The sequence below is a fragment of the Mustela erminea genome, chromosome 5 (genome assembly GCF_009829155.1).
Source record: "Mustela erminea isolate mMusErm1 chromosome 5, mMusErm1.Pri, whole genome shotgun sequence".
NCBI classification, from domain to species: domain Eukaryota; kingdom Metazoa; phylum Chordata; class Mammalia; order Carnivora; family Mustelidae; genus Mustela; species Mustela erminea.
The window spans coordinates 26236429-26259159 of record NC_045618.1 but is presented as its reverse complement, the minus strand read 5'-3'; the positions used below and the strand labels follow the sequence as shown (position 1 = coordinate 26259159).

At 35.0% G+C, this 22731-nt stretch overlaps 1 protein-coding gene across 2 annotated transcripts in view; it reads right to left on the bottom strand.

Annotated features, from left to right (window-relative positions):
- Positions 1-22731, bottom strand: part of GABRG3 (gamma-aminobutyric acid type A receptor subunit gamma3) — a 668605-nt gene that overhangs the window by 642627 nt on the left and 3247 nt on the right. For both annotated transcript variants that reach the window (XM_032342305.1, XM_032342306.1), the window contains exon 2: positions 20161-20309. In XM_032342305.1, coding sequence (XP_032198196.1) covers positions 20161-20309 — 149 coding nt within the window. The remainder of the gene's footprint in view (positions 1-20160; positions 20310-22731) is intronic.

Here is a 22731-nt window from a genome sequence, read left to right as displayed (position 1 = left end):
ATTATGATAACTATCATGTGTGTTATATATGTTTTTACTATTATGTCCAATAATGGAGAAACATAAAACAATCAAATTACAACTTTAAAATATTTCATGACACATGAATATCAATTTTATAAAGTTTTGTGGAGAAAGTGAGACTACTAAAGCCTATAATTTAACTATTTTAAAATTTTTTTTAATAGAAGCTTGAAAGAAGTATGCCAAAATATTCACATATGGTAACTTCTGGGTAGGTGGTGTTTTTCTTTTTAATTTTTCATACTATTTCACACATCCCACATTTTTTACAATACAATGTCTTTTTTAACTTAAAAATAAAAATAACCAAAGGAAAAAAATGAAACGTTGTACCCAAAGCAGATTACTTCATTAAGATATTTAACAATTTAAATGTTGAGGGAAAATGTCAATGGTTTAAACTACCAGAATCTTGTTGTAAAAATTTCTAAAGAAGTTTATGAAATCAGAATGATCTGGTTAGTAAGGAAATGTTATCAGTGAAGACTGGCCTGCTGCCAGAGGGAAGTAGATGGATTCAGACAATGAATAGACTCTGCTCCAGGATGACGCTGGAAAATCTCCCTGTGGGCGGATGAGCCCTAACAGAAAACAGTGGTGTGTCATCAGGGTGTGACTTCAGGCAGTAGCCTTCAACAACTGTATTATAGTTATGGTTCAAGGTACATGTAATGACAGGGTTGGTCAATGTTTGAGTAAAATGATAATTATTTTTAAAACTTCATTTTTGGAGGAAGATTGGGTTTATTGGTAGGAATATTTTAAAACTTTAAGCTCTTTCACTATTGTGGTTGACATAAGTAAAAATATATGGTTTCCTAGTAATCATGGTAAAAACATATATAACATACATGATAGTTATCATAATATTTGCCACTAGCTGATAATACTCCAACAATCCTTGAAGAGTCCACTTGTCCTACCAGAATCTTAAAAGCTAGATATGGGCAGTTCTCTTTAAGAGAAATCCCCTTCTCCCATCTGTTTCTAAGCTGGACAGTGGTCAGTTGATTCACACAGAATCAGGGACTACCTCAGAACACTCAGAACATGGTGGTCAGAAACAGACCACTAGGGTATGGACATATCAACTCATCTTTCTCATTCTTTCTGCAACCTATTAGAAACAAGTACTAGAATGTGGTGGATATAAAACCACTATAAGTACTAACTACTGCATACCCTTATCCTGCTACAAATATGACTTAAGGAGTAACCCAGTAAGAAAAGGTCTAAAAAGGAACATACAAACCCTCCTGCTATTACCAATTTAAGGAGTAGCTCCTCAAATCAAGTGGAGAGAAGAAATTCAATGTCCACAAGTGCTAGCCTGTAGAGAAGTAACAAGCTTACAATGTTAAATTCAGCCAGGACAGTGAACACTCCTGTTTCATCCAAGATGGAGTAATAGCAACTGGATTTACTCTGTCACTTGAAACAGTAGAGAATCAGAAAAAATATGTGAAACAATGGTTTTCAAGACCCTGGGTATGTGCTAATGAAAGACAGTGGTCTCTGAGCCTGGAAATAAGTAAGGTTAGCCTGACAACTGTCCCAGCTTACTGCCTTGGAAGAGTTTCCAGGCTGTGGCCCATGATAAGGCACCCAGTCAGAGCTCTTTGGATTGCCTGAGTTGAAGAGATGGAGCTGAGAGTTTAATGAGATGAAGGCATATTGTGCTCACAGAATACAATTTGGAAGACGAAAGACCTGCTCAGGAGAATTATGGAGATCTGCAGGCCTCTCTTCTATCCAGCAGAGCACTTATCAGTGCTTGTGGGTAAGGAAAACTAACTGAAATCAGTGTAAGAACAATCCATAAGGATTAGAGAAGGGTTCCCTCTACTCTCATATGACTGGGAACAGCACCTGTTCTCAAAAACCAGAGTGAAAAATGCAAAATTCACGGGGTTTTTGGTACTCATAAAAAGTTTGACTTAATAGTGGAGAATAATTGGCCCTAGAATCTGCCAAGAGCACTTCTCCAGATCTGCAGAACAAATTAAAAAAAAAGCAGGATTTAGGAGATCAAACTATTTTAGAGTAACTTAACATGCCCTAGAATGACATTCAGGATTATTTACAGAAGTGGGGCGCCTGGGTGCCTCATCTTGTTAAGTATCCAATTCTTGATGTTTAGCTCAGTTCATAATCTCTGGGTCATGAGACTGAGACTCTGCATGGGGCTCCACTCTCAGTGTGGAGCTTGCTTAGGATTTTCTCTCTCTCTCTCTCTCTCTCTATATATATATATATATATATATACATATATACTAGAGAAGACAAAAGATGTGTGGGAATCAGAACAAATACATCTTTGAAGAAATAATAGCTGAAATTTTCAGAATTTAATGAAACTATAGGCCTACACATCCATGAAGTTTGAGGAGACTCAAGCATGAGAAACATGCCACGAGGCAAATCATAATCAAATTTCTCAGATCTGGTAATAAAAAAATCTTAAAAGAATCTTAAAAATATCTTAAAAGAGGAAATCATATGTAGTACAAAGGAACAAAAAGAAGTATAATAAGTATGTTCCTCGTCAGAAAAAGGCAAGTGAGATAAAAGTGAAACATTGTCTTTTAAGCATTGAAAGGGAATAAACTAACAAAAAAACAAAACACGGCTACTAACCCAGAATCCTATATCAAAAATGAAGGTAAGTGACAGGACTTCCAAAATGGCAGAATGAGGATTTCAGTAGACCCACAAAATAGCCATTTAACTAGCAAAAATTATTAGGATCTAATGTATAACATGGTGACTACAGTTGACAACACTGTATTTTTTACTGGAAATTTTCTAAGACAGTGGAATTTATATCATATATATATATATATATATATATATATATGATGATGGATGTGTTAATAACCAGATGAGAGGAATCCTTTCACAATATATACATACATCAGATTATCATAATGCATAATTTGAATATCTTAAATTTTTATGTGTCAATTATACCTCAATAAAGCTGGAGGGAAAAGAATTTAAAGTCCCTATTTCCTAAGGACATAAAGCAAATAGAGATACATTCATTTAAGAAAAGCTACTAACCATCAGTGAGAACAGTTAGAGTCTATGGCATTTTAGACACAAAATACTTCCTCCACCTCATTCCCAGATCCATTTTAAAAACTCTACTATGGAAATCTATGTTGGGTGGGTTTGACCAAGATAGCAAAAGTCCTCACTTTTCCAGGTTGTGAGATTAGGGTTAGGATTTCACCTTTGCAGGGAAAGGTTACCAGTATTTTCACCCTTCTTAGCCTTATTTTTCAGTAGTTCTGTTTCAGATAGGCATAGTCTAAAGGTCTAATGTTGCCTTTCACCACTGAGGCCCTCCTCATAGGGAAGAAGCCTAATCCAGGTGTTCATACCTTGTACAATTGTACAGTGAAGATTGCACACTGAAAAGAGCAAGCCAGATAGGCCAAGGTCACCAAACCCCTCCGCCACAGTCCTTGTACAGCAGAGATGTCACTATCTGAGTGTAGCAGAGTGCTGTTCCAGTCCCCAGAACTATCCAGTGGCATAGAGAGAGAGACTTTCCAGGAAAAGAGGAAGGGCATAAATATGAAATACTCTTCATATCTATATAAGGAGGATGATATTATTTGGCTCCAGATTGTGGGTAGTTCCATGTCTAAGGGTGTTGCTGCAAATAATGGAGATTTCTGAAAAGAGCAATTAAGATCTTAGATTTATGCCACTGGTAACAAAACAAGACAAAACAAAACAAATTAAAAAAAACAAACATACAAAAAAAAGGGCACCCATAAGTTTATCAAAGAGAATCAGAGCGAGAGTCACCTATAAAGAGTGCTTGTGGAATCACAGTCAACATTGGGCATCAGAAATTCTGTGAATATGTGTTAAGCTCAATCTACTCAGGAACAATCAGAGCAAAATATGAATATACTGACAACATTCCCCCAAAACAGATACATCAGTAAAGCCTAGAAGCCTCAATGACACAAGGGCTTAAACACAACAACTGACCAAACACTGGCTGAAGAACAAACTACTCTGACCCAGTGGCAATTCTTAAAGAAATCAGACTTTGGTTTTATTTATTTATTTTAGTTTTTAAAAATTATGTATGCATGTATGTATGTATATATTTATTTATAAAATAAAACCATTTGCATTCTCGGAAGTCTGGAAGACTGTATGACAAAGGCTGCAACATCTTAGGAGTGATGTGTGTGTGTGGTGGGGGAGAATGGATATTCAATCTCGGTCCCTAGCTGAACATGTGGTAAAATATAAAATTTCAAAACTTTGAGGGTAGGCTCCAAATCACAAAGACATCCTCTCATAAAAAATCTAACTGGAAAAGGGTACTTAAGGACTCGCATTGGCTAGATGTAGTAGACCTGCTGACTCACACAAGACTCAACCACTTGGTAACTAGGCCAAATGGGGAAAAAAATCTGAGCAGATACATCAAAGGCTGCCTGCTCTGGGGGTAAGGGGTGGAATATACTTCTCAGAGTTAATACAGGTTAAGTCACTAAACAAATAAATAAAGGACCAAACAACCAAAGACAGCATTAATGCTTAAATGATGGAGGATTAGTATCCAGAGTTGCCATAATACATTAACTAAAGTGTAAACTTTCCAAAAAAAAAAAAAATATATATATATATACAAAATATATATATATATATACAAAAAAAAAAAAATATATATATATATATACAAAGAGAAAACTGTGACCCAGACAAGGAGGGGAAAAAAAAAAAAAACTAGGCACTTACTCTTCAGGGCTTTCAGATATTGGACTTAACAGACAAAAACAGCTATTATAAACTAATTATGTTCAAAGAATTCAAGGAAACCTAAAGAACTAAAGGAATATGATAACAAAGTCTCATGGAATAGAGGATATCAATAAAGAGAAAAGATAACAAAGGACTAAATGGAAATCCCAAAATGGAAAAGAATAATAACCAAAATAAAAATTCACTGGAGACACTGAACGGTAGATTTCAGCTGATAGAAGAATCACCAAACTTGAGGTTAAATCAGTAGAGAGAATGTGATCTAAAGAACAGAAAGGGGGAAAAAAAAAAAAGTCAACAAAGATTCAGAGAAATGCAGAATACCTCCAAATACACCAATATATGCATAAGGGGAATATCAGAAAGAGAAAGAGAAAGGGGCAGAAAATATATTCAAAGAAGTAAGATTTAAAATCTTCTCAAATTAGATGAGAAACATCCATCTACACATTCAAGAAACTTAGCTTCAAGTAAGAGAAACACAAAGAAATCCACATCCATAAAAATTATAGTCAGAATGTTGAAACTCAAAAATAAAATGCCGAAAACAGAAAGAAAAATAACTCATCATATACAAGGAAATTTCAATTAAATTGAAAACTGACTTCTCATCAAAAACAAAGGCAGAAAGCAGTGGGATGACATATTCAAAGTGCTGAATATATTTTTTAAAAAACCCTATCTTTCAGAATAAAGGCAAAACAAGGATATTTCAGGAAAACAAAAACTGAGACAACTTTTTTGCTAGTAGATCTGCCTTATAAGAAACACTAAAAAAGTTCTTCAGGTGAAAAGCAAACAACCTCAAACAATAATTCAAATAAAAAAAGAAAAAAGAATAAACCCATAAAGCTGATAAAGATAATTATGTAGCAATTATTTTAAAAAACATAATTGCAAATGTCTTCTCTGTTTTCTTCCTAATTAATTTAAAAAGTAATTGCAAAACCCAGTCCATATGCAGTTGTATTGTTAGGACTATAACAAGAAATAAAATTTAAAATTAAAAAAGTATGTAACAAATATATGTTTGTCAACAAATATATTTGATGAAATACATTTAACAATAGCAAAAGACAAGTGATATGTTTAACAATAAGAGCATGGTGGGAATATAGCTGTATCAGGATAGATAATAATTTCAGAAGACAACTCTAACCTAACAAGAAGATATAAGAATCAGAAATGATAAGTATAGTATTTAAATAGTAAATACAATTTAAAACACATAAGATTATATAAAATAATAATTTGAAGAATAAATTATTAGGTTTATAATACATAACTATAATATTTATAATAGCATAAAATGGGTGAGTGAATGAAGCTACTAGAGTAAATTTCTATATTTATTTGTGTTTCTTAGCATGATCTAAGGTAGATATTATTTAGAGTAGAAAAGATTTTGACAAGATATGTAGTGTAATCGGCTTGCAAATACTAAGACAATAACAAAAAATATATAATTAAAAATCAGTGACCCACAAAAAAACCTGTACAGGGTATTTATAGCAATTTTATTAACAATTTCCAAAACTTGGAAACAACCAAGAGGTCTGTCAGCAGGTTAATGGATGAACTGTGGTATATTCAAATGAGTAATATCACAAAAAAAGAAATAAGCTATCAAGCCATAAACAGATATGAAGACATCCTTAATGCTTATTACTAAGTGAAAAAAGCCAATCTGAAAAAGCTACATACTGTATGATTCCAAATATATGACATTATGGAAAGGCCAAACTATGGACACAGTAGGGGAGGGAGATGAATAGATGTAGCACAGATGATTTTTAAGGCAGTGAAAATACTCTTCATGACATTATAATGATGGATACAGGTCATTATACGTTTGTCCAAACTCACAGAATGTATAACACCAAGAGTGAAACCTAAGATAAACTATGATCTCTATGTGACCATGATACATCAATGTAGGCTTGTCCTTAGAATTTATACAATTCTTGTGATGATGTTGATAATGAGCAAAGCATGTGTGGGGGACAGGAAGTATATGGAAAATCTCTGTACTTTCCTCTCAATTTTGTTGTAAACCGAAAAGTGCTGTTGAAAAAGATTAAGTTTTTTTTTTAAGTCACTAAGGAAATTAAAATGTTATACATGAAGTATCCATTTAACATAAAAGAAAGTAGTAAAGGAACCCAAAGAAAATGAATAAATAAACAAAGAAACAAGCAAACAAGCAAATAAGACATAGAAAACGAAAAGCAAAATGTCAGAAGTCTAGTTGTAATAATAATATCGTTAAATGTAAAATGACTAAATAGTACAATCCAAATGAATATAAAAATAAGATCCAATACTTTTTTGGTTCTGAAGAAACATTCTAGATTCTAAGATACGAATAGTGTGAAATCAACAAGATAGAAAAGGATGTATTATGCAAACAGCACTGTAAGAAATTGGAATAACTACAGTAATATTAGACAAAATACTTTTTTAAAATGTTACTAGAAATTAAGAGGAATATTTCATAATTATAAAGAGTCAATATACTGGCAAATGCAGTAACTATAACTATTAACACAGCCCAAGTTACATTAGGAATAAAACTAATGTAATTGAAAGAAGTAATAGATAATTCAGTATATCATATTTTGCTTCAATTCTCTATTTTTAGTAATGCATAGAACAACTAGACTGCAACTGACAGGGAAACAGAGAACTTGACCAACACTATAAAATGACAAGACTTAATAGACTTCTATAGAACACTCCACCAAACAACAGCAGAATATGTATTTTTCTTAGATGCACATAAAACATGCTAGAATAATGTGATATGTTATAAAACAAGCCTTGATAGATGTAAAAGGACTGAAATCATACAAAATGTGTTCTTCAATTATAATAGAATTATATTATAAATCAATAACAAAGAAATTTGATAAATTCACATATATGTGGAAAATAAATAATGCACTTCTAAATAAACAATAGGTAAAAAAAGAAATAACTCAGAAAATTTTCACCCATACACACATATTTATAGAAGCATTATTGAAACCAGCCAAAAGTGAAAAAAATCTTAATACCTTGTTGAACCTTGTTATTATTAATTGATGATGGGATGAACATAATATACCCATGCAATAAATATTATTCATTAATATAAAGAATGAAATATTGATACCTGCTATCATGTAAATGAACCTTAAAAATTATGCTAGGTAATAGAAGCCAGTCACAAAAATGCACATATTCTGTTCCATTTATATGCAAAGTCCAGGAGAGGCAAATCATAAGAGATGTAAATTAGATTACTGGTTGCCTACTGCCCAAAGTGGGAGGTTGTAGGAATGAATAGTGACTGCTAATAGATATTTGTCTTTTGGGGGAATGATGAAAATGTTTTCAATCTAGGGGCACCTGGATGCTCATCTAGTTAAGTGTCCAAATCTTGATTTCAGCTCAGGTCTTGATCTCAGGGTCCTGAGATGGAGTCCCACAGTGGGCTCCCCACTCAATGGAGAGTCTGCTTCCCCTGTCACTCTCCCTCTGTCCCTCCCCCAACTTGTGCACTTTCCCTCCCTCTCTCTCTCAAATAAATAAATAAATAAATATTTTAAAAAAAGAAAGAAAGAAAAGAAACTGTTATTAAACTAAATTATGGAAGCAGAATGTCCTGAATATTTAAGAACCATTAAGGTGCACTTGGGTGGCTCAGTCAGTTCAGCTTCTGTTTTCAGCTCAGGTCATGATCCCAGTGTCCTGAGTAGGGGGTCGCTGCTCAGCAGTGGGTCTGCTTCTCTCTCATCCTCTGCCCTCCCCCTGCTCAAACTCTCTCTCTGACTCACTCTCTGTCTTTCAAATACATAAAAATAAACAAACAAACAAAAAAATAAAAATCACTGAACTGTATACTTTAATTGGATGAATTTTGAGTATATGAATTATATCTCAATAAAGATTTTTTTTAAAGTAAACTAAAAATATTTTCAGGTTTACAAATGCTGAAAAACTCATCATAACAGACTCATACTGAAAGAAAAGTCAGAGGAAGTCCTTTATGTAGAAGGAAAATGATGAAATATAGAAATATGTATCCATACACACACACACTTATAACTATGTGTAGACTGGTATAAAATCACCCGGAGGTAGACTGTGATAAGTTAAAAATTACACTACAAACTTTTAAAGCAACCACTAAAATAGCAAAATAAGTGGTAAAAGACAATAACAAAGGAAATTAAAGAGAATCATAAAAAGAGGGGAAAAGGAACAACAGACAGAATCTTTAGAAAATCAATAAAAAGGCAACAGACTTAAATCTAATCACATTAATTACAATAAATGTAAATGGTCTAAAGACTCCAATTAGAATTCAGAGATTGATAGAATGTTAGGAGAATGTTAGGAAAGCAAAACCAACCTGTATGGTGTCTACAAGAAGCACATTTTAAACCTAATGACGAAAGATGAGGGACGACTGTATATATCCATTATACATCATATCTTGATACATTTGATTATTTGTACAGTCCTTCACACATTTCAAAATTCTCTCAAATTCTGTGATCCAGCCTAAACTCTCAAAGTCCTATGGCTGGTCCTGGCAGAGGCTGTCACATTTACATACACCAGGAACCAGCCCAGAAACACAGGAGGGTTTTCTCTGCTTTTCTACTGGCTGATAATCAGGGCCCCTCTCAGAGATATCACATCTGTGACCAATAGTCTTTAGGCATTCTTTTTATAGTTCTTAGGTTACTCAAGATGAAAAGTACAGCATGGGGAAGATAGTCAATAATATTTTAATGTCGTATGGTGACACATGGTAACTCTGCTTATTGTGGTAAGCACACTATACTACATCATACACCTGAAACTAATATAACATATGTTAACTGTACTTCAATAACAGCAACAACAACAAAAATAGTAAATCAGCAAGTAGATCTCTATAAAAATATGAACTGGGGCACCTGGGTGGTTTAATTGTTAGATGTCTGCCTTCAGTTCAGATCATGGTTCCAGGGTCCTGAGATCAAGCCCTGTGTCAGGTTCCCTGCTCAATGGGGAGGCTGTTTCTCCCTCTCCTCCTCACTCATGATATCTCTCACGATTTCTGTCTTTCTCTCTCAAATAAATAAATAAAATCTTAAAAAATAAATATGAACTAACTTCACCTAATCTAATTACACAACACTCCCCCTCAAATAGCAGAATACACATTCTTTCCAAGTGCACACAAATATAGATCATTCTGGCCCATGAAACAAGTCTCAGTAAATTTAAAAAGATCCAAGTTATACAGAGTGTATTCATTAACCACAGTGGATTTTAATTAGAAATCAAAAACAGAAAGATAACTGGAAAAATCTCAAATATTTGGAAAATGAATGCCACATATCTAAATGAACACCATGCATGGGTGAAAGAAGAAATCAAAAAGGAAATTAGTGAGGCGCCTGGGTGGCTCAGTGGGTTAAGCCACTGCCTTCGGCTCAGGTTATGATCTCAGGGTCCTGGGATCGAGTCCCGTATCGGGCTCTCTGCTCAGCAAGGAGCCTGCTTCCCTCTCTCTCTCTCTCTCTGCCTGCCTCTCCATCTACTGTCAAATAAATAAATAAAATCTTAAAAAAAAAAAAAAGGAAATTAGGTTTTTTTTTAATTGAATGTAAATGAAATCAAAATACTGAAATCTGTATAATGTCACTATAGGAATTTATAGCATTATACACTAAAATTAGTTAAGAAGGTCTCAAATCTGCAAGTTCATCTTCCACTTTAAGGAACTAAAAATAAAGCAAATTAAATTTAAAGCAAGTCTAAGAATGGTAATAATACAGATCTAAGTGAAAATCAGTGAACTAGAAAACAGAAAAATAATATTCTATAGTATGCCTTGGGGTCAGGCCTCATCTCTGTATTTTAAAGAGCTCCCAAGGTAATTCTGATATAATTCATAAACCGTTGGACAGATTTCCTTTAGAATCTCTTCAAGCCATGATATTCTATGAAACTATGATTATCCCATCTGCATTTGTCCCTCAAATGTGAATTAGTAGGATAACAACCTAATCAGTATGGGCACAGTAATACTTTATAAAAGGATCTGTAAGATATTTTGGATCAAGATGTTAATTACATACTGATGAAATGCCAACAGCTGAACAGAAATCTCGATCTAAGACAAAGCTTTTTTGATAGTGTAGCTGCCTGAGAGTTCTACTTCACGACTCATAAACCAGGCTGAAACAGTAGCCAAAACAGGTGTAGGTCTAGGAATACAGTGGATGGAAGGCAGATGACAGACACATTCTGTCCTCTCTCTAGGGGTCAGGTGTTATAATCTACAATTCTTACAACAGGACTCAGATATAGTTTTAATTATCCCATTTAGAGATGGAAGCCTACAGGCCAGTGAGGTTGTATCTCTAAGTGAATCTACTGGCAACTGGTGGAGGAACCCATTATTTGAGTCCAGCTCTTTTCTCACTCAAACCTTCTCTAAGCCATATGAAACTATTTTGCTCAATTCCTGCAGTGGTAATGAATAAACATAAGAAACACATCACTTGTTATTCTATAAACTAAATTGCATATTCAAATCAAGTCCAGTCATTAGATTATTCCTAGGGACATGTGATCAGAGTTATTTACCAAATTACAGATTAAAAAAAATACTTGTGCATTGAGATCTCATTATATGTCTCCTACAAGAAAAAATATAGCCTAGTAAAAAATATATATATTTTTTAATGAACCAAACTATAGGCATATGCTCTCATATAGCCTTGCCTTATGCAGAATTCTGCCTTAGGTAAAATGCCATGGTGAAATCCTAAATGTTAAGCTATATGTGTGAAAAATGTCCAAAATGGTAGGGATTACGTGGGGAAGGGTCACTTACCAACATGTGTTGAGCTGAGGTAATGGGTCTTAACCCAGCATCCTCTGGATGCCTAATTACTCTCCCACAGAGATGACAGGTATTTCTCCACAAAATTTGTTCTCTACCTCCCTATGCATTTGAATTAACTTTGTGAGAAAATCAGTTAACTAAGTCTACAGTAATAGCTTTTACTTTGAGCACAGCAATTAAGAATGTCTGTTTCCTCTCCTCCTACATCTGTTCTGAGAATGGAGTGAATATATTTGAATTATTTTCTGGATATACAGAAATTGTTGGGAAACGACGACTTACCCGTCTGGATAGTAGGCTGTGGTTTTAGATGAAGACTAACCGACCTAACCCAAATGTACAGTTGAGACAGTCATCTGATGTGCATTAAGACAGGAATAGATAGTTAGAAATATCATCTGAAAATCAGTACCCAGCTGAGGCACTTAGATTGTGGTCGATCAAGTTGCTATGCTTTAGTGACCCCAAAATCAACAAAATCAACAAATCAACAATCTTTTCCTCTGGCATACAAGCACCCACCTTCAACACTTGTATTTCATTCCTTCAGATTAAAACCTTATGTCTCTTATTTTCTTCTTAGAAACATAAAAACCATCAGGATGAGGGACAACTGTATATATCCATTATACATCATATCTTGATACATTTGATTATTTGTACAGTCCTTCACACATTTCAAAATTCTCTCAAATTCTGTGATCCAGCCTAAACTCTCAAAGTCCTATGGCTGGTCCTGGCAGAGGCTGTCACATTTACATACACCAGGAACCAGCCCAGAAACACAGGAGGGTTTTCTCTGCTTTTCTACTGGCTGATAATCAGGGCCCCTCTCAGAGATATCACATCTGCGACCAATAGTCTTTAGGCATTCTTTTTATAGTTCTTAGGTTACTCAATCATCCTCATAATTCTGCACTGAAAGATATTAAAGAACAACATGATAAGGTGTGGTTTAAAAATTATACTTCAAAGCCCACTTGGTATGTCTTTTAGTTGTTTAACATACATTATCTGCCACAAAACTAACCCCTGTCCTATCTGGGGTCATATTCCCACTACTTAGTCATTGTCCTTCCCCCCCTTCCATATCCAGGAATGTGACCCTGGAATGGGCAGGAGCTCCCACTAGCAAGAAAATGGTCCTGTCACCAGTACTCTTGAATCAGCGTCCAGTGGCCATGTCCAGCTCTGGAAAGTGTGAAGAAAAGAAGCCTAAGTGGCCTCTCATCCAGTGGGGTATTCCCCACTGAGGAGGAGGCTGGGATTCCTCTGTCTTTTGCCAGTAAGTTACAGCAATGCAAAGCTCACCTTCTCACTCATGCAAACAGCTTCTTCTCATATTGGATGCTCGTCACTCCACATTTAGAAGAAATTTTAACTAAACTGGGAAAATAAGCTTTAGAAAAGCCTGGGAAAGAAGTCCAGATAGGCAAATGCCTGAAGAAGAGGAATAGAAAAATTAATCCCTCTTGTCATGGACATAGCCAAGAAAAGATTATTCAGATGTTCTGCCTTAATTAAAAGGGTCCATGAGTCATTTTTATGCATTGTGCCTGTATTCAGTGTTCATTCACCTTTAAAACCCAACACATAACCTTTTATTTTTCCCAGTACTGACTGTATTTGGTATAGACTATCCAGATTACAGTCAGGGAATTTGTATTCTGAAATACTCTATTTTCAGGAGACTGGTTCAAATTTCTTCAAACCCTGCAGGGAGAGAAATTCACTCAGATTCATTTCCTTTCCTTTTCACAATTCTCTTATTAGAAGGTTTATCCTCCTCTGGCCTTTTCGAGTTCACATGACAAGATCTGTTCCTGAGATAAATGATACCCTGAATAACCCTGAACTAGTAAAGGACATAGCTGAAGTATTACTTAGAATGATGGATAGTTAAAGACGGGGAACTAAAACAGATACATCCATAATTTAAAAGTTAGTTGAAGAGTGATAATAGCTGGAAAATAATGAGTATTTTTAAAACATAATGATCACAATTTGTATTATGAAAATTACGTAGAAAATTATGTGTGGATATGTTACTTCTGTGCAACATAAATGAGTCTGTTCGATTCCATCTATTTATTGTGGACAATAACAGTGATGAGCCATTTTATCTATTTCCTGATGTTGGATCTTTGTGGATGCAGTTGGACTACGTATGTTGGGATATGCCAATGTACCCTGATGTATCTATAGTTAGGAACTGGGAACTGTGTCCTGGGGTGGGGGGAAAGAAGATCAATTCCCAGCTGCAGAACTGTGGAAAGTACACAAAAATGTTGCAGAAGCTATTTCATGACTGCACCACATTATGCCATCTTCAAGACAGTTCTTTGAAATGTACCTATTGTACAGATGAGAAAGTGATGCTAGAAGACACGCAGAGAAGACACTTGATCCACACTGGCAGGGAGGTGAGAGTGGGGGCAGATGAGGGAAGAAGGCTTCCAATAGGAGGTAACTTCAAGGCTTGAAGAAAGGTAGGAAAGAGCTCAGTGCAAAACAGGGAGATGTGTATTAAGAGAACCACATGCTGGAAAGAGAGAACAGTAAAGGCAAGCATCCAGATAAGGAAAGCAGGAGGTTTTTGTGTCCCCAAAGGGTATGACATGTGAGATGTGGAGTGTGAGGAAGTGAAAGCAGAGAAGTAAGCAAGGGCCGGGTAGCGGCTTCCTGCTTCATGTCATTCTACGGGCTTGGATTTTATCCTAGAATTAAAATGGAGTTTTCAAGGAATTTAAACTAAGGAGTACCTTAAACAGGCTTGCCTTACTGAAAACTAGGAATCTGAATATCCCAATGTGGACTCCTACATGCTTGTCTTCAGGGACCCTTCCTTCTACCCTCCCCTTCAGAAAAACCCAAGCATCTGCTTTCCTCCCCACACATCCATGGCCCAGGGCTTGGCACAGAGTGAAAGTGCAGCAAACAGAGTCTGACTGAGAGAGGGAGGGAGAGGGTAGGAGAAGTGAGCAAATAAACTGGTAATTGCAGCAAACTAGTGGTAAATCCTTGTATGGCACTATGCTATGTAATACAGGATGATTGTGCCTTGAGGAAAAGGCATAATGGTTGTAACAAATAGGTTGCAAGTGAAAAAAGTCGTTAAAAAAAAAAAAGAAAAGAAATTCAGATTTTTATAAGAAATTGTCCTTTAAAGCAGAGTCTTTCTAAACCATGAAAGAAAATGGTGTATAATTCAGTATCTTTGACCAGGAGAGCTGTTTTGGGGCAGTAATTCTGACTGAGGATCAGTGAGTTGCTGGATTCTGCCACTCAGACATTATTTAGCATTTAAATGAGACAGGAAGAGGAATCCTAAAATGCACCAGTGATCCTGCAGACTTCCATCAGGTCACTCTGCTGCCCCAGGGATCATGACAAAGTGCTTGGTGGAACTTTAAAGTCACGAAACAAAAGAGGAGCATCCTGCTTTATGGATTTATATTTAGTTGTTTTTTAAATCTCTTTCAAAGATTACAAAGACCTTCTGATGACATGAGGTTTTAAAAGAGTTGCCATTTTAAAAAGTATTCTTTCTTAGTGTGTATTACGCAGTTTCACTTAGAAAATTCACAATTCTTATGTACACAGTAGAAAAATAAAACCCCTAGTACTGTGAATTCTGCTTGCCTGTTGTACATGACGAAGCCTTAGTACATCCCCTTCTGAGGTTTTGTTGTGTGTGTGTGCGCGTGTGTAAGAGGGGTTTCCTGTTTCTGAATAGAATCACCTGGCATTTTCTACAACTAGCACAGTGGCTAAATGATTCAGCTATCCTCAGAGACCTGGGTGGGAAGCTGAGCTCACCCACTTTCTACCCATGTCCAATTTTCCACCACAGAAGACAAACATGGTACTGAATAATACCATAGATGGAAAGTGTAGTGCTGTAGTATAGCACAAGATAAGTAAAGGACTAAACTTACCCAGAAAGGCAGGAAACAAGTCTTAGTTATTGTTGTTGTAAGGTCAAGCACAGTGTCTGACAATTAATGAAGAAATTGGCAACATTTTCTCAATCTTCTCTTTCTATATAAATACAGAACTGTTGCACACTCTTCACACTAGATAGACCCTTCATATAATTATGAAGGAGGAAAGGTGGTGACAATTGAATTTATGAACCTTGTGAAATGGTAATTTAGATGTATTGCTTACTGAATAACTATCTTAAAACTGGAAGGAAGTTTACAAGTAATTTGGTCCCCTTCCTTTACTGTATGGAAAAGAAAACAGAAATATGTAATGATGACTTGACTGCTCCAGTAATGCAGAAGATATGCATCTCTAAGACCTCTGCTCACTACAAAACAAGGGTTTTGATGTTCTATGCCTACTGGAACCAAGGTAGTACTATGTCCTGCTACTGATAAATTGGACACCTGAGCCTCAAAGTTGGAAAAACATAGGAATAAAGTGGCTGGGGTAGTATGTGAGCTGGCAAGCTGCTGGGCTCTAAATGAAACTGAGGCCCACGGAGAAGAAACAAACTAAAGCTTGGGTTCATCCTACGAACAATATGTCTGCCACAACCCCCATGGTCTTTGATCATCATCATGAATATGGCACAGGCCTATACAAAAAACTGTATGCAGTTCTCTCCTGGTCAAATACACCACTCTTGTCTTAGTCTTAGATCAGAATCTACTTTTTAGTCTATCTCTTGTTCACTTATCAAAACAACTGATAGAAAAACCAAACACAAAATCAGCAAAGATATAGAAGAATGCGACAATACCATCAAACAACAGGATCCAATCCGTTCAATAACAAATAGAACATACATTCTTCTCAAGTTTCCATGGAACATTCACCAAAATAAACCTAGTCTGGGTCATAAATCAAAGACTGACAAATTCAAATGAATTTAACTCATATAGACTATATTCTCTGATTACAAAAGGATCAAACTAGAAATCAGTAACAGATATCAAGAAAATTTCCAAGCATCTGGAAAAGAAAAACACACTTCTAAATAATCTGAGTCAAGGAAAAAAATTCTCAAGGGAAATAAATGCATTGAACTTAATAAAAATGAAAGTTCAAAATACCCAAATCTGTGAGAGACTAGCTAAAGCAGTGCAGAGAGGGTAATTTGAAGCACCACTGCTTACATTAGAAAATAGTCTCATGTCAAAAAATAAGTGCTATCTCAAAAAAGAAAAATTTCAAAATAAACCCAAAGCAAACAGAAAAAAGCAAATAATAAAAATAAAAGTGAAGTTTAGTGAAGCTGAAAACATAAAAATAATAGAGAAAAACAATGAAACAAAAAGGTAGTTCTCTGAAAAGGTAAATCAAACAAACCTCTAGCAAGATGACAAAGAAAAAAGACAGATGACACAAATTACTAATATCAAAAATGAAGCAGGAGATATAGGCCATAAAGATATTAAGAGGATCATAAAGGAATATCATGAACAATTTTACACATATAAATTAACAACCTAAGAGAAATGGACCGATTTATTAAAAAGCACAAATGATCACAATTTACCTAATATAAAATTGATAAGTTGAAGAGACTTATACCTATTAAAGAAATTAATTTCTAATGACAAAACTCCAGAAATCTCCTGATCCAGAGAATATTGCAGGAGAATTCTATGAAATATTGAAGTTTACACAAAATTTTGCACAATCTTTTCCAGAAAACAGAAGATAAGAGGGCACTTCCTAATTTATCTTGTGAAATTAGTATTACCTGATACCAAAACCAGATTGTCAAAAAAAAAAAAAGGAAACAGAAACCTGCAGACCAATGTTCCTCATGAATGGAGAAGCAAACATCCTTAATGAAATACTGGCAAGTAAAATTCAGCAATATATTTAAAAAAGTGAACCAAAAAAAAGGTTTTTAAAAAGAGTATTATCAAACATATAAGGCTGTGAGGCTTATTCTAGGGTTGGAAGACTGGTTCAATATTTGAAAATCACTCAACCTAATCCACCATATTAACTAGCCAAAAAAAAAAAAAGGTCACATGATCTCATCTATTGATGCCTAAAATGTATTTGGCAAAATTCAACATCTGTTCATGATTAAAAGAAAAAAAATGACTTTCAGAAAACCAGAAATAAAGGGAATTCTCTCAATTTGATAAAAAAATATATACAAAAATACAACTAACATTACACTTAATAGTGAAAGACTGAATGTCCTTCCTCTAAGATCTGGAGTAAAGCAAATTGTCCATTCACACCAGTACTGTTCAGTCATGACTGGAAGTTCCAGTCAGTGAAATAAAGCAATAACGTAAAATAAAAGACATACAAATTGGGAAGCAAGAAATAAAACTTCCCATATGACATGATGGCATGTACAGAAAAATCCCAAGGAATGTATCAAAAAACAAACACATAAAACTTGCTTAAGCTAGTGAGTGAGTTTCAGCAAGTCAGAGACCACAAAATCAGTACACAAAAATTAACTGTATTTCTATATATCTATCAGTGAACATAGGGAAAAGGAAATTTTAAAATACAGTACCTTTTATAATTACTCCAAAACCATGAAATACTTAGGTGTAAATCTAACAAAATATATTCAGAACTTGTACACTAAAAACTATAAAATACTGGATGCAAGAAACTAAAGAAGATCTAAAATGGAAAGACATATCACATTTGTGGATTTGAATACTCAACATAATACAGATGGCATTTTTCCCAAACTGATAGAGTTTAGGAGTAGAGATACTTAGATAGAGAGAATTATCAGAAAAGATTTTCTAGATATAGACAAGATAATTCTAAAATTTATATGGAAAATAAATGGCTTATAAGAGTTAAAATAATTTCTAAAAAGAGGAATAAAGAGGTTGAATCAATCTACCCAATTTCAAGTGTCATTATGTAACTATAGCAATCAAGAAAGTGTATTGACACAGTGATAGACACATAGATAAATAGAACAAAATAGAGAATTCAGAAATAGCCTATGTTGGTTGATTTTTGGCAAATGTTATAAATGGAATTCAACAAAAGAAAGATAGACTTTTCAATAAATGGTGATAGAGGAACTGGATACCCATACCCAGGGTAGGGAGGGGGAATGGCGGGGGGAACTCAGCTCTAAACCTCGCACACTAATTTTATATAAAGACAGATAATGAATTAAATGTAAAACATAAAATTATAAAACTTTCAGAAGAAAACAAAGGAGAAGATCTTCAGGAACTAGGGCTTCATGAAGAGTTCTTAGTCATTACTTCAAAAGCATGTCCCAAAAAATATTTAAAAATCAATAAATTGAATTTCATCAATATTAAAAACTTTCCCTTGGTGAAAGATCTTGTGAAAAGAATAAAAAGACAAGTTATATACTGAGAGAAAAACATTTGCAAACTACATATGGCAAAAGAATCTTACCTAGATTATATGAAGGACTCAGTAATTTAACAGAAAAAAAAATAAAACAAAATAATCCAGTTTTTAAAGGCAACTAATATAAGGAGATATTTCAATAAAGAGGATATATTGCTAGCAAATAAGCACATAAAAGAAGTTCAATATCATTAACCATCATCAGGAAAATGCAAATCAAACCAACAATGAAGCATCAACCTATTAGATTTATAACTATTAGAGTAGGTGAAATTAAAAAAAAAAATAGTGACAATACTCATTACTGGTGAAGACAGAGAACCTGGATCTCTCAAACATTACTGATTTGACTAGAAGATGGTACAGACACTTTGGAAAAAAAAGTCTGACAGTTTCTTTAAAAAACTAAACATTCATCATACAACCGAGTAATCATACTACTCCAGGGCATTCATCCTAGGGAATGAAATCGTATTTCCATGCATGAAGCTGAATACAAATGCACGTAGTCATTTTATTTGTAATAAACAAAAACTGGAAGCAACAAAAATGTTTCTCAATAGGTGTTTCTTCTTGGCATGGAAGATTGCTTAGCTATAAGAAAGAACTACTACTAGTACACACTACTACTGTGTGTGTTGTAACACACACAACAACTTGAATGGATCTCCAAATCACGTTGCTGAGGGAAGAAAATTCTATCTCAAAAGGTCACATACTGAACGACTGCATGTATGTGGCATTCTAAAAATGACCAAAACACAGAAATAACAAATAGTGGCTGACAAGGGTTAGGAATTTTGGAGGAAGGAGGTGGGTGAGACTATGAAGAGGCAGCAGAAGGCGATCTTTATGATGATGAAACAGTTCTGTTGTTTGATTGCCGTGATCCTTCCACCAAATCCACACACAATAAAATGACATGAAATCATGCACACACCTTGCACCCATGCCAATTTCCTGGCTTTGCTGTCATACTACACTCATAAATTCTGTGACTCTGCACCATCTTTGCAACTTCCTGTGAATCTGTAATTATTCAAAACAAAAAACTTAAAAAAATATATCATCACAGTATATTTTCTATTAGAATAACAAACATCAACACTCACTTCCAATATCCGGTCTCAGCTTTTTATCATATTCTCTTAGCAATTTGTTGAGAATAAGAGTCACATCAGTGTCTTGGGATTTTGGAGCCAAGACCCACTTTTGATTTGATGATGAATCTTCATATTCATCCTCCTCCACTTTTCTGGACCTGTAATTATGGCACAAAGAGTGAAGTATAAGTTGCAGCAGGGGCCAGGAAATGTCTTAAGCTTGGCTCACTCAAGCACCACTGACATAAGTAGACAGTCCCCAATACTCACAGCCCAATCAATGGATTACCTCTAAAATGAAAATAAAACACCGTTTAGAAAGAATCCAATAGGAAGAATGCCACTGCTCTTAACATGTCATAATGTTTTCATTAAATGTCACAAAATGATTCCTCGTCTTTGGTAAGCTATAGGCAAAATGATAAGCAAATCAATGCCAGAAGATCAAACAGCAAGCAATCAGCCATGTTTGGTCCCACCCTGAGAACCTCTGAAGGTTCAACCTTCCAGATGTTTGTCAAATGGTGACTTTATGATGTTGTTTCCATCCCCTACTGCCAAGATCTCATTTTAGTTGAAGGTGGGAATTGCTTTTGCAGAATCGCACTCACTGAAAATAGCTGAGTCTAACTTTTGTGCTTCTTAAGGAGACTGGAAACTTCATTCTAGATACATGGGGATATGATGAGGTGGTCTGCTTGGCCAGCACTCCTGTGTGGTGGCAAGGAACAAAGATGATATTTAGAGAATACCCTCTGGTAATTTTACCTCTTACAACAAAAACTGATTCATTTCCTACAGAGTAGATTAATACAGATATTAAAAATTAAAAAAAAACTTTCTAATATGTCTTAATCATTTGGCCTCTTAATAAATGGGCTGAAATGAATGCTTGAGCATATCTGAGCTTGTCTCGTGTAGCAGGACAGCCGCCTCTCCTGGGTGATACACACTGACAGGAGTACTTGAATGGAGAGGACTCAAAATGACAAGCTAGTTTTCTCAGTGAGTGAGGCCAAATCAACAACACAACCATTTGGGCTTGAAAAAAGGAGAGCCTCCTTCTGTCTTAAAGCAGCATTTCCAGGTGGACTTTCATTTACAAAGGCAAGAAAAACTTGCAAAACAACAAACAACTTTGCTTGTTTCCTTATACTTTGTCAATATAAATGCCTTAATGACTTTTTTCTTCACCAAAGAGAACAAAATCTAGAATAGAAAATTGTATTGAGGTTTATTTGTCCTGACTTGGTATGAGCTCATTTCTGTTTAGCTTCCCACACAGGAGCCAAAATGTTAAAACATCCCAGGGCAGTTGTGCTCTGGGACACAAGTTTCTTTAAGTTAATTTCTGGATTTGCTTAAGTTCTCCATAATGAACATGACAGAAAGGAAGAGAAAAAACCTTCAAAAAATCATTTCCTCTACTTTTTTTAAATGCTCACAATCATATAAATAATATCATAATCATGTAATTATATATATAGTATAATAGTATACATGACTTTACATAATATGTAAGTATATGCATATGTCATGTATGTAATACATTACAGTAGTTTTTCTTTCTCTTTTTTATTTTAATTATTTTTCATGTTCCAAGATTTATTGTTTATGCACCACAGCCAGTGCTCCATGCAATATGTGCCCTCAATTACCACCACCAGGCTCACCCATTCCCCCACCTCCCTCCCCTCCATTTATGAGTGTTAACTAGCCTTAACCTAGACTAGGGCAGTGTCACATAGTATGTTCCTTTTTTGAATATATACATATATATGAAATTTTGAAAATGAGTATATGGCATATGTCTGGCAGATTGAATTCATTTAAGGTTTTCCTAGGCTTATCTTAGACTATACTTCCATTTCTTGAATATTTTATTGGCTAGAAGGTTAAAATAAATTATCTGCAGAAACTAGAAAATGCTATGAGTTTTTATTTGCACTGAACATTCACCATCAATAGGAACTTAAAAAATTTGGGACACAGTCAAGAAGTGATATGCTGCATTTCATTATTTGTAAAATTGAACTTTTAGAAATAACACTACAGAATATAAAATGTCACTGTAGAATATTTTATCAGAAATATTGTCAGGGATATTAATTTTATCATCTTGGGAAAAAAAGGAATAGGTTGAAGCAGGTTCTACAGGACATGGTTAGCTGGAAGCAATCACTGCAATTCATTCTGAGGCAAAACCATTTGGAGGGACTACGGACAGAGGGACAGATCACTTTGGCAGAATCATACACAACATTCTCAAGACACGTTCCAACTCCACCATAGTGCTTTCCTCTCTCTCTCTTCTGTCTCTCTGCCTCTTTCTCTCTCTTCTCTCCCCCTCCCCTACATTTCTCTCTTATCCCTCTCCCTGTGTCCCCTCCCCCATCCCCAAAAACAGCTCACCAGCACAGGCCAGACTGTGCTCTCCATGCCCTGTTATTTTCTACTGCCCCAGTGGTCATATGTACATATATTGAGCACATTATCTCTTCATCAGTTCTCTGTATACACACAGCCTTCGTTTTTGAGAAAAAACTTGGAGCTACTTCAAACGCAGGTATTATAATGAGC